Source organism: Eleutherodactylus coqui, chromosome 11, assembly GCF_035609145.1.
Source record: "Eleutherodactylus coqui strain aEleCoq1 chromosome 11, aEleCoq1.hap1, whole genome shotgun sequence".
Classification (NCBI taxonomy): domain Eukaryota; kingdom Metazoa; phylum Chordata; class Amphibia; order Anura; family Eleutherodactylidae; genus Eleutherodactylus; species Eleutherodactylus coqui.
The window spans coordinates 129,184,273-129,197,841 of NC_089847.1; the positions used below are offsets into that span (position 1 = coordinate 129,184,273).

At 52.9% G+C, this 13,569-nt stretch overlaps 1 protein-coding gene across 1 annotated transcript in view; it reads right to left on the reverse strand.

The window, feature by feature from the left end:
- CAPRIN1 (cell cycle associated protein 1) overlaps positions 1 to 13,064 on the reverse strand; it is a 33,291-nt gene extending 20,227 nt beyond the window's left edge. The window contains exons 1-2 of the mRNA XM_066583517.1: positions 12,906 to 13,064; positions 10,231 to 10,371 (exon numbers count right to left, since the gene is read on the reverse strand). Of these exons, the coding sequence (XP_066439614.1) occupies positions 10,231 to 10,371 (141 nt within the window). The 5' untranslated portion in view covers positions 12,906 to 13,064. The remainder of the gene's footprint in view (positions 1 to 10,230; positions 10,372 to 12,905) is intronic.
- Between the last annotated feature and the right edge of the window lie 505 nt (positions 13,065 to 13,569).

Sequence of the window (13,569 nt, forward strand, 5' to 3'; positions counted from 1 at the left end):
ACGGAAGCCGCAGCGAGGGGACGGTTTGGGCGCTGACTAGATACATCCGAGCCCCAAGGCTTCCCAGCAGTTCTCTCTTGCAGGTTTCCCCCTCGGCACCATCTACGGTGCGGCAGGCATGAGCGGGGTTTGTACGGAGCGGCGCAGAAGCTCCATGTGTGCCGACTCCAAGCGGGCGTTACACGGGCGACAGATCGTCGGCGCAGCAAAAAAGGCAATACTTGCTTTTACACAAGAACAAGTGACTAAACGGAGAGGAAGCGGACTGAGGACGGCTCTGCTCGGCCGACTCCACGCACAGCAAGCGGGCGGTCAGTCATTTTCATCAGAGTTTCACTGGAATCCAAATGATATTGTTCTGTATAAAAACACCTTTAACCCCTAAATGCTGCAGACCCCTCCCCCCACCACTTTCGTTTTTTCTTACCCCTTTAAAAAAAAAAAAAAAGTCATAACTCCTTTATTCATCCATCGCCGTATGAAGGCTTGTTCTTGTTTTTTGCGGTGCGACTTGTATTTTTCAGTGGTGCCATTTAAAGTACCGTATAATGTACTGAAAAACTTTTACAAAATTCTAAGTGGAATAAAATGTAGGGGGGGGGGACGGGACATTCCGCCATCTTTCGGTGCGTCTTGTTTCTACGGCGCACAAACTGCAACACCAGCGACAGGATAGCTTTATTCTGCGGGTCGGTACGTTTACTGCGATACCAAACTTGTATAGTTTTGTTTTTTTTTTTAACTGTACTATTTTTTTTTTTTCAAAGATTTAATTTTTTTTCAGTTATTTTCTGCCGCCATCTTCTGCGCACAATAACTTTTATTTCTCCGTCGACGTAGTTGTGCGAGGGCTCATTTTTTGCGGGATGTCCTGTAGTTTCCGTTAGTACCAATTTGGAATACATACGACTTTTTTGATCACTGCTTATTGCGTTTTTTCTGGGAGACAGGGATTTTTTTTTTTTGGACGACGTTCACCTTGTGGGGTAAATAATGCGCTACTTTGATAGATCAGACTTTTATGGACGCGGCGATACCAAATATGTATTTATTTTATGATTGAGATTTTTAAATTATAGATATGGCAAAAGGGGGGTGAGTTAAACTTTTTTTTTTTTTTTTTTTTTTACACACACAATTTAAAAAAAAAATGTAATAAAAAAACTTTATTGATTTTCTTTTACTTTACTTTGAAGTCCCCCTGGAGGACAACATGTGATGCTTTGATCGCTCCTGCAGTATGATGTAATGCCGTAGAATTACGTCATACTGCTTTTTGACAGACAGTCAATCAAGTCACCCCATGGGGATGGCTTGATAGGCTGTCACCCAAGGCAACCTTGGGGCCTTTCAGAAGGCCCCTGGCTACCATGACACCTACACGGCTCCCCCAATCTCACCGCGTGTGGGGAGGGGGGGGAGGGGGGGTAGTACGGGACATTTAAAGGGTTAATAGCCACGATCAGCCGATTGCAGTTATTGCCCGCAGGTGTCAGATATAATAAACAGCTGCACCCGCACTGTATGAAGAGAGGTCGTCCGGCGACTTCTCTTCATACATACCCCAACACTCCAGAACGTACATTTATGTCCTGGTGCGGGAGGAGGTTAAACACAGCCGACCCCACAGATCAGAGATAACCGATTTTTCCACGGCTACTGACCGGCTGAGGGGGTCTCGTGCACAATGACATCGCTGCCTGTCGGGTTCCAAACGTCAGGAACCCAGCGCCGAGTACCTGGGGGAACATGTTACTAGATTAGAAGGGGGTTCTGTCATTAGGAGAGAACAAAAAATAAAAAAAACACGCACACAACCTCTTTATTTCCCTATTCCTCCCCCATCAGTCATCTTAGCAGTTCTCCTCCCGGCTCCTCCAGTCTCCCGGGCCACCTCACCTCCAGCCGGCCAGATCTTCTATTTCCTGTGATGTAGCGTCCACTCCCTACATCCCACTTCCCGCAGGTTGGTGTACCCGGTCAGTAGTGACATAGCACCCGCTACCAGCAGGGAATGCCCGATCCTCAGCAGCCTGTGAAGGTGCGGACTATCGCTGTCACTGCGCGGTGTATCGCCGCAAGTATTCCTATAGCATATAGACACTCTCGGCAACACACCGCTCAGAGATAGTCCGCGCCTTCACACTAAAACAGGCTGCTGAGGATCGGGCGTTTCCTCTTAGGCAGCGGGTGCTACATCACTACTGACCGGGTACACCGACCTGCGGGAAGGGAGATGTAGCGAGTGGACGCTACATCACAGGAAATAGAAGATCTGGCCGGCTGGAGGGGAGGTGACCCGGGGGACTGGAGGAGCCGGGAGAAGATCTGCTAAGACGACTGATGGTGGAGTGGGGGGTGGGGGGAAATAACAGTATTAACTTTTTTTAAACCCCTTTAAAACCTGTAATTTTTTAAATAAAATCTCAGAAAACCCCTTTAACCCCTTAATGACGCAGGCATTTTTCTGTTTCCATTTTCGTTTTTTCCTCCCCCCTTTAAAAAAATCGTAACTCCTTTATTTATCCATAGACGTCGCTGTATGAGGGCTTGTTTTTTGCGGGACGAGTTGTATTTTTCAGTGGTGCTATTTAAAGTACCATATAATGTACTGAAAAACTTTTAAAAAATTCTAAGTGGAGTAAAATGGGGGAAAAAACGACATTTCGCCATCTTTTAGTGCGTCTTGTTTTTACGGCGCACAAACGGCAACAAAAACGACATGATAACTTTATTCTATGGGTCGGTACGATTACTAGGATACCAAACTTGTATAGTTTTTTTTTCACTATACTCTTTTTTTTTTTCAAAGACATTATTTTTTTTTCAATTATTTTCTGCGGTCATCTTGTGCGCGCAATAACTTTTTTATTTTTGCGTCGACGTAGTTGAGCAAGGTCTCATTTTTTGCGGGATGTCCTGTACTTTACGTTGGTACTATTTTGAAATACATACGACTTTTTGATCGCTTTTTGTTGCATTTTTTCTGGGAGACAGGGTAACTAAAAAAGTGCATTTCTGGCGTTCTTTATTTTTTTTCTTCGGACGACGTTCACCGTGCGGGAAAAATAATGCGCTACTTTGATAGTTCGGACGTTTACGGACGCGGCGATACCAAATACATATTTTTAATTTATGATTTAGATTTTTTAATAATAGATATGGCAAAAGGGGGGTGATTTAAACTTTTACAACTTTTTTTTTTTCAATTAAAAAAAACTTTGATTGTTCTTTTTACATTACTTTGAAGTCCCCCTGGGGGACTTTAAGATGCGATGCTTTGATCGCTCCTGCAGTATGACGTAATGCTATAGCATTACGTCATACTGCTTTTTGACAGGCAGTCTACCAAGCCACCCAGTGTGGATGGCTTCATAGGCAGTCTGCTAAGGCAGCCCTGGGGCCTTTCATTAGGCCCCCAGCTGCCATGACACCTGCACGGATCCCCCGACCTCACCGCGGGGGGGCCGTGCGGGACCCCCGAACATCGTTCGGGGGATTTAAATGCCGCTGTCAGAATTGACAGCGGCATTTAAATGGTTAGCGGCCGCTCGCGGCTATTGCCCGCGGGTGTCAGCTGTTATAAACAGCTGACGCCCACACTGTATGAAGAGGGGTTGCATCGCAACCTCTTTTCATACATACGCCGCGGCCACAGGACGTACCGGTACGTCCTTGGTCGTGAAGGGGTTAAGTAACATTTTTCATCCTATGGCATCCCTTTTTTCGCCTATGTACGGCCTCCTGCAGATAATGCAATCCTATGCAGACCGCCATGATTTGACTGCGTGAGAACAGGCGGGAGACAAATCGCGACATGTCCCATTTCTGAGAAGGCCTCGCAGAATCGTCATGGCCGACACGCCGACTCTGCTCACGTGCGCCAGAGAGAACATTGCAGTGCAGACAAAGAAGACGCCGGACGGGTGAGTATAAGGTATATACCGGGGCACGGGTCGCATCCTGCTGCAAGAACTCTCGCACAGGGATCCGTCCTGGCTGAAAGCGTGTCATGCAAGCTCTGCAGGCGGTTTATCGCTGGGATCTCCCTGGGACATCTCGCCCCCGCGGACGGCCAGCCGAACACATCGGTCTTGCTTTTCAAAACAAAGTAAGGGGGGGGGTAATGCAAACCGATTGCGCCAGAAAAAGAAAAAAAAAGGAGTTTGTTACTTTCTGTTTGGATCAGTCGGTGCGTTTAGAAGTAATGATCATCGCTCAAAAAAAAAAGTTAGAGAGCGAAATTGAGTAAGAATCGTTCACTTTTTGTTATTTTGTTTCAGGACTAAAAATCGTTGAATTTTTGACTTCTCGATGCGTCTGACACCCCCGCTCGGCGTTTACGGGAACGCGGGACACTAAATGAGAAGTGAACGATTCTCTGTCTGACATCACCGCCAGCGACGCACACGGGGGATACCAAGCAGGTTTTGTTTTATCCCCCCCCCCCTTAATGGAACAGTCCGCATGGCTACTTGTTCCAGTGATGCGGTATCCGCACAGATGATTGTTTTGCGATGCGACAGCGCTACACGTTGCATGTATGTGGAGCCGCCGCTTCCCTGCGGGTTCGTCCGCACGAGCGAGGTGTTGTAGTCTACTACATTGCGATAATGCAATATGGCGGCGCTCTATCCAGCTGCGATTTGCGGTTTTCTTAGCCCTGCAGAGGCCGATAAGATCGTGCGGGAACGTGTGATCTTCATGCGATGCGACTTTAGCATTAGAAAGTCCTATTAACTTCCTCGCTACAAAACCGCGGGCCGCAGCGACGCATCACTGATGCTACAGACGTGTATACGTAGCCGCGGTACCGCCACCGCCCGTGCGGGTACGGCCTGGAGGACTCCTTCGGAGTCCGGCTTTAGTGCGGTTTTTGCAGTGTCTCCCCTCTGTGACCCGAAAACAAAGAAGCAGATTACTGAAAGGGTGAAATCGGAAAGGTTTAATTCTCTCCTAAATTGTCTTTTCTGCACCAAAAACAGAAGGGAGGATGATAAGAGCCGCCGCAACAGCAGGAGCCGCACGTTAGCGGTCAGTCTCCTGCTGCCGTTTTACAGGTCCTGCAGCCGCCCCGGCGATCCTCTCACTCAGACGGCAGCGGCGCGGTTTAGGGATCATCCCAGCCGCCTCCATTGACAGCAGGCAGGCGGTTCTCCGATGCGCGGCGGCGGACGTTACGGCAGTTTTCTGTAGACATTACCTGAGGGACAGAAGGGAAGTCATTTGCTTCTCGTTGGTCGAGGCTGTATTTATACTGAACACTTTGCCGGCCGCTGCCAGATAAGGGTACAGCAACACATCTACCACGGATCTGCAACAAGGACATCACACCGCAGCAGCCGCTGCCAGATGAGCGTACGGTAACACATCACGGATCTGCAACAAGGACGCGCTCTGATGACATCACACCGCGGCAGCCGCTGCCAGGCGAGCGTACGGTAACACGTCTAGCGCGGATCCAGTACAAGGACGCGCTCTGATGACATCACACCGCGGCGGGGTTTCATCCTTTTTGGTTTTGCCTCCAGGAAGCGGCAACAGAGGGGGAAACAGACCGGGCACATTGCGTTTATTAGACCTCCAGCAGCCCTCTGAGCCGAAGGAGAAAGGGAACCAATCAGTCAAGGGGGGGGGGGGGGGGGGAGAATGTACAGAGGGAGGGGGGATGGTACAGGGTAGATCCTTATTGAGGGGGGGGGGGGGTGTACAGTCTTCTGGCCCTGATGCACAGGGCTGTGGAGGGTCTTCAGGGTTCCTCTGCTGTAGCGGTGGAGGTACACGTCTCCTGAAAAACTCCAGCGGCCGGAGGAATGGAAGTTCGGACATGATTAAAGGGCCGCACTATCAGGCGTTCATCACCCGCAGCGCCTCCACCTCCTCCTCTCCGCGCTCATCACACACGTCGTGCGACACGCTGAGCATGCTGGGAGTTGTAGTCCGCGGGTTACCATAGAGTCGCAGTGCAGAGCGGCTCACGTGACGTCACCTCCTCCTCCCGGCCGGGACACAATGCCTCCCTTCCCCCACCGCCGGGAGCCGCCATGTTTCCCTGCGGCCTAGTCCATGTGCGGGACACCGGAGGCCGCGCCACAAAGATCGGCGGTCACGTGTTCTCCGCAGTAGCCCTCCGCGCCGGGACTATTACACCTGCGTGCCGCCACAAGGCATCCTGGGAGTTGTAGTCCCACAGGTGCCTCTCAGCGTGCACAGCGGTCCGCCGGCGGATGTACCGGGTTCCATCTCCTCCCCGCTGCGGGCTGTGATGGGCGGGGTCACCACTATTACTACAAGGTAGCCAGGCGGATGACATCACAGCGCGGCTATAACCGTATGCGTCAGTTACGTACGGTTACACGTTTCTCGTACGTGAGATCAGCGGCGCGGCCGGAGGAGGCGGTCTAACACGAGGGGAGCGATAATTGTTGGTCGTCTCATTGACTTGTCGTTCGGTTGGCCGGCGCTCATTCAGGCGCTTCTACGGCGAATGCGAGACAAACGCTTCGCACGGGAAGGATCCAACGATGTATAAACCGGCGGCACGAGGCGGCTCATCTGGCAGCGCCGCCCGCCCTCCGCCTCGCCATCACGCCGCTTTATCAGCTACAATGTCAACGGAAAGCATGCTGGCGAACCTCCAGCCGTACGGCATCCGCAGGCGGGCAGACCGAGGCGGATGCGGCCAGACAGCAGATAATCCACTTGTGGCGCCATTCCTCCGGCGAGCGCTGCTGGTTACGTATAAAGCCACACCGAGGCACCGATCCGCGGATGGGTCAGTAAGGATCAGCAGTGAACTGGTTAACCCCCGCTAACGAGTCGCTGCGGTACAACTACCGATAATCATCCGCCGCACTCCAGCTGCTGGAGAACTACAACTCCCAACAGCTCCTCCTAACAGCCGGGGTCAGCTCTATCCAGAATGTACGCCGGCGAGTCCGTGACACCCGCGCCACTCTAGGGGGTTTACACACGGCACCCAAAAAAGAGTGCAATGGCCAGACGAAGAACCTGCAGACGCGGCAGCGGGTCAGTCTGCTCAGGTGCCCGGCGGGTAGAGCGGCTCTCCTGCTCCGACGCTGGAGGCCAAACTGGCACCATGTCAGACCTCGTCTACAACTCCCAGCATGCTGCTTCACAGGGGAACTACAACTCCCAGCAGAGCCAGTGATCCCCACAGACATTACTATGGAAGGGCGCGGGGGACATCTGCAGGGGCTGAACCAGCGGAAATCAGTCACTCTTGTAAACTACATTTGGGCCGCCGTCACGCCCGCTGAAGCACATTTGCGCGAGTTTTAAAGTACTTTTTGCACATACAAATCGTAAGGCCGTTACCGTTCTGTAACTCCGACCGGCAGCGCTGGGGAAATGCTGCAAAGTTAGCGCAGGACGTGAACGCACTTAATACGCCGTTAGGGTGGAAACTTCCCAGCGACACGAGCCTCCCCAACCGCATCATCCAGATGGACAGCCTTCTCCCTGCTTGTGTATAGCAAGAAAGCAGCTACTAGATGATGCAGGCAGGGAGAAGTCTGCGCAGCAGCACTGTTCAGAATAAGACCTACATGGCCGCGGCATACACATCTGTCCCGGGTCCAGGCAGCACAGACATACTGACAGGCTCCCTTTACAACATAGTCACGTAACTGGACCGAGGGTGGACTATGAGGCAAGTGGGCCAACAGATAGGAAGACTTGTCACCTCTTCCAACTTCTGCCAGGGCCCCTCAAATAACAAGTGACGGCCGTGTACTCAGTGAGGTCTGTGCAAGAACCATGCAATATACAAGAGGGCAGGAAAAGCATCGTGTAAACTCATCCAAACTAAACAGAAAGTCCTCCTTGTGTTGCGATGAGAGATAATCCCCGCTGAGATGCTGAAGTGCAGCAACAGAGAAGTTCCCCCCGAAGTCGTCGGACACATTGCTGAGGCAGCGGATAGAATGGCGGTAGCACATGACGGGGATTACGTTCCTCGGCCCGGAGGGTGATGTGCTGACAGACCCAGAAGCTTCTGGTGGCAGCGATCGCCTCCGCTGGGGGGGGGGGGGGGGGGATGTTACACGGACAGAGTTCCCACCAGGAGTGATCCTACACGGATGCCTCTGCCAGTCGTTCAGCTTCACTTGTACATACGCGGTTTCCTGCCCACGGGCGGAAATTGATTGCGCTTTTTCCACTCGCAGAGAAGAAATCGCAGCATGCTGCAATTTTGTGCGGGCCACACACTGACTGCTTCCATTGAAGTCAGCCCCGCGGCCGTTCTGCAATGATGCGGCTGCCGCAGCCATCGCCATAGTGACAGCGTGGTGTCCTCTGTACTACGCATGCATGCGAGAGTGCAGGCTGGCACATCCGCAGCACAGAGATGGCAGAGAGGTAAGCCGGGGTCACCGTCGCAAACTCTGCTGCAGGAATCCCGCATGCGGGGTCTGACCCACCCGTGGACAGGAGCCATCAGCAATAATGGCCGTGCCCGAGGGATCGTTAGTGTGTTTGGGCATGTACCGTTCCACTGTGGTCTGCAGCACATCACTGCTTACATAGGGGGGTGTGCTGCATAACAGATGTCACCTGACTAGTGTTTGTCCCTCAGGCATGTGATCAGGTGAACCGACATTTGCTCATACCGCCTGCCCACATAAAGGCACCAAGGGCGGCTTCACACGGGCCCAAAAAACTGCGCAAGGCGAGATGCACGAATATGAACCCCATTCTTTTGAAGGGGTCAGACATGAGCGGTGTTACCCCACATGGCACCGCAATGCAAGAAACAAATCGCGGCATGTTGTATCTTGTTACGTGCCCACACTGCAGCGCCATTGTTTTCCCGGGGCAGCATCGTGTTGGTGTACACGATGCCAGGTCTCCCGTTGAAAACCATGGGAGAAACTCTGCGATCCACAGCGGCAGATCACTTCATCCTCAAACCAAAAACGCCATGCATCCACCAAGAAAATGCATATCGGTGAGCGTGAAAGCGGGCTGCGATTCACGGCCCACACAGGGTGACACTGCGGCAGAAATAACAGCATCCAAAACAAGAGTCACCATCCCCAACATTGGTGCAGATTTTGACTCGGTCAGCTGTGTACCCGCAGCGCTCCTCTCACCTCCACAGTCTGTCCGTCAGCGCACTCCTTCACCCGGCGGCCTGTATTGAACGCAGCGCCATCGGCTGGGTGATGCCACTTCCGTATGCCATGCTTACTAGATGCCGCCGGGTGAAGGAGCCCCTTCAACCCTGTTCAGGATTCCATTTTTAGCCATCCAAGCTGCAGGAATTTTCTAGCTACCTAATGAGCGATGCTCTGCGACTGACTGATCATGTGAGCAGCTCTAGCCAATCAGAGAGCAGGTATAGCAGTATTAGACTACCAGTTCACTGACGCACTGTAGGGATTAGATAGCGGATGCAATCCCGGACCATCGGAAGCAGCAGATTGGAGAGAAGGCCAACTGCAGGTAATCTGACCCTCCCCGAGAGGGAATGTGGTACCCACAAAACAGGGGATAAATTGCTGAGGGTCCGATCAGTAGAAACCCCAGCGATCCTGAGCACGGCACCCCCCTTCCGGTACCCCGTGTGAATGGGGGGGGGGGGGGGGGGGGGTGCACCATTCACTTCTACAGGATGAAGAGTAAACGATCCTCTCAGCCACGACCTCCGACCCGCAGAAGTGAATACAGCGGTGATCATACATGCGCATCACATGGGGTGCACAGATGAGCCGACTGCCGAGTCCCAGCGGTCGGACCCCCAGCGATCAGACACTTATCCCTTATCCTGCGGGTACTTGGCAAATACTGTGTGGGTACTACCAGGGCAGAAGCTTATGGATCCTCACTGAGGCTGGCTTCACACGGGCGTATTTGCGTGCACAATACGCAGAGCGCTAAAACCGTTAATTCTGCGTGCGCATTTCGGGCGCAAAAGAAAAAAAATAAATAGAACATGTTCTATTTTTTTGCATATTTGCTCACCAAAAGGTCCCAACAGAAGTCAACGGAAAAACCACATTGAAACTAATTAGCCGTTTCAATTGCTGCGTTTGTTGGTTTGCCGCGGCTTGTGGGAAGTAAAGGTGCGCGAAAAAAAGCCTCAGTGTGGAAACACGTCACGCCGAGGTGTACGCACGCAATTGTGCTTCCGCTCGTATGAAGCCAGCCTGGCGCTGTGTGAAGTATAACCCCCATCATGCAGCCTTCAGCCCCTCAAGTACCAACCTTCTTCTTTTCGAGGTTCCGGATTTTCTTGTCGAGGACCACCAGGATCTGTTTGACGGCTTCGCTCTGTACATTCCCAGTTCCAGTCGCTGTCGCCTCGCCGGAGCCCGGCACAGCCTTGCTGCTTGTGGCTGAGGGCATCTACGAAGAAATACAGAGGCGTTAGCACCTTGCCAGCAGGTGGACCCAACCAGCCGCCCCGCTCACCCGCAGCTACGGGGAGAATGCTGCGCAGCAAAGCCGCTTCGGAAGACATTGAAGTCTGTGAAGACGTGAATCAGAGCGAAACAAACCCAGGACCCGGCGCGCTTTGTGCTTAGTCCTGGCGCACATCAGGGACCGCGAGCCGACGCTTCTATTCATTGGTACGAGGCACTTCGGGTAAACACAAGCACCAACGTCCTGGATCCCTGATGTCTGCAGACTAAAGACGCCCCCATGCAGGCTGTGGGTGAGGAAAACGGACGCCCTCCGTCACAGCGAACCGTAACATTCATGCGGAAACGTGTCTGGTGCATCTGCCTTTTGGATGATCGAGATTCAGCAACCAACGAGCATCCTACTAGAGCGCCCCCTGCGGCCAGTAAGGGGTAAACCGTGTCCTGCCGCGTCCGCCAGACAATGGTTCGTTCAACACTTCAACCTCAGGATCGCTCCTGGATAGCCGATCAGCCGGGGGTCCGCCTCTTGGGATGCCGCTCGCTGGGCCGCTGTCACTGCATGCGCACTGCAGCAGCCCGCAATGGTATTGCATCGCATTTATTGGAAGCTGCACCAACGCAAACAGCGCCCCCCGCTTCCAGCTTTTAATGCACATTTGCACCAAAATCCACTGCACATTTTGGCGCAGATTGTGAGGCGCATCCGCAGCAGTCACCCTTTTATCTGAAGGGGAGGAGCCTGCTGTGAATCCACCAATCACGCGGTTACACCTTTAGGGTCCGTTCATATATAGTGGAAATGGTGCAGCTTTCCTGCAGCAGGACCGATGCAGCATTGGCAGTCAGCTGCCACCCGATCAGATGCCACATCAGGGTTTTGGCGCAGATTTCGCACCCGGGGGGGCATGGATTGTGTTCCCAGGTTCAGTGCCTGTTTACATTGTGCCGGGGAAGCTTGTAGCAGGGCGGCCATGTGTGAGCGGACGCTGAGAGGCCCAATATACGGCAGCGAGGCGGCGGGTGGAGAACCGCTGAACGGGCAGTCATTTGTGCAGTCGGCACCGGCCACATGTGCAACACCGCCGGACCAGAGGTAACCAACCCTGCGGGGAGATGGTGATGCCCAAAAACCCCTCTAGGGGGCGCCCTGTCATAATTAAAGGGGTTGCCTGATTAAGCCAACTGCTTCCCAATACATGACCCCCCCCCCCCCCATTAGTGAGGCGTCTCGCACCTGGCAGTACGTGATGCCGACTTTGGCGCGGCGCCCGTTATGTTGTTGTCCGCGCCCCAGGTTATGCAACTGGAATTTTTTTCACATAGAGAAAAAAAAATTAAAAAAAATTTAAAAAAAGCCACATATTACAGAAAGAAAAAAAAAGTCCGTTTTTCACATTCGGGTTAATTATGCGTCCGCGGGGGGAGGAGCCAGAACAGATTTATCATCAAAAACGTATTCATTGTTTGAAATCATATTTGGCTTCTAAAAAATGCGCAGGTCCAAAGAATCTGCCGCAAAAAAGCGCAATAAGCTGCACGTGCGAACACAGCCTCAGGCCACTCCCACCGCTGCCATCGGGGCCTCGCAGAGCTGCACTCTAACGCTGCAGTTTATAAGCGCTGTCTGTTCTATTTTCGTGTGTTTTCACGCACGCCATCGCTACGATGGGGGGGGGGGGGTTATTAAAAAGCGCCGAACGCGGTGACGTAAAAATGTAGTAAAGTGAGCGGTCGAACAAGGAGCGACCGGCGGGACGCAGAAGTTGCTCCGCAGCAGCTTTCTATCAGCGAGCAAAAAAAAAAGGGGGGGGGGGGGGAAATCTGCGGGCGGACGGCGCCAACTCCGGACCAATCCGCAGCGGGTCGGCGGACCCTGGACTGTAACGGGGGCCGCTCGCTTCCTGCCCGGCTGATGGGCGCAAGACAAAGTGCAGCGTTTTTTTCTTCCGGATCTGCGATGGGAGATGTGATCGCGGCGTGACCCCATACCGCCCCCTAGAGCGCGGGGGAGGCGGGCACAGATTTACAGGAAACCCCTTTAAATCAGCCTAGAATATGGCAAAAAATATATATAAATCTAAGAAAAAAAAAGTCAAAACATTTATTGAAGTAAAATACAAAAACTAATTTTTTTGTACAGATTATAGTTTTGTTTTTTGAAAAAAACACCCCGATTTGGTGACAATCCGGTGAAGATGGGCTGCAAAAAAAAAAAAAAAAAGTTTTTTGTATTCCCCCCGCAGGATAAAGAGCTGCTCCCCTCCACGAGAGCTGCGGAGCAACTGCCGGACATCAGCAGCAGCCATGGAGGGCAGACCTCAGCGCCCGCCGCCCCTCCAGCGCAGGCCGGCAGCGGCTACAACCCCCATCATCCCCCCAGCGAGAAGACACCCTGATGTATCCATCCGCCGGCAGACAAAATAATCCCCCTGACGTGCTAACCTCCCTCCACACCTTCCGCCCGCAGCCCCGTGCGCTCTCCGCGGCTCCCGCCGCCGTCCCCTCCCGCCCCACCTTTCAGGGTCTCCGCGGTGTGTCGGTCACGGGGCCTGAGCGCTGGTCGCGGTGTGAGGTTGAGAGAGGAGTCGCCGCCGCCACTGCCGCCTCACCGAGCTAATGAGGCCGAGAGACAGGAAGCGGAGGGATTTACCCAGCCGGGGACCTAAAGCGGGCTGCCCGCGGAGGTGCCTGACGGGGAGCGGAACGTGCTGTATCCCAGAGTCCTCCGCGGTCTGCCGCGTTGTGCGGAGCCGCCGCTGTATCGGACGATAGTCGGTGTGGGGCTGCTGGGGGGGATAGGAAGCGGCAGGCGCCACACGGGAAGCCTAAACGGACAATGCAGGGCGGGGAAGCACAAGGAAAGGGAGGAGGCTGTTTATGAAGAGGCGGGGTTATGCTAATACTATTAAGACACGCCCTCCAGTTAAAGGGGCAGTACTGTAATCGTGTAGTTTGGTTATGAGGATGGTCGTGCTGTGCGAGGTGCGGGTAGATTTATAGCAGCGTCCGGTACACCGACGTGCCAGAAGTCATGGGACAGGAACTTTTTTTGCTGTACTTTTATTTTTTTTCCAAAGACATTGAATGTTTTAAAAATTATTTTCTGCCGCCATCTTTTGCGCGCAATAACTTTTTTCTTTTTCCGCCCATGTAGTTGTGCGCGGGCTCGTTTTTTGCA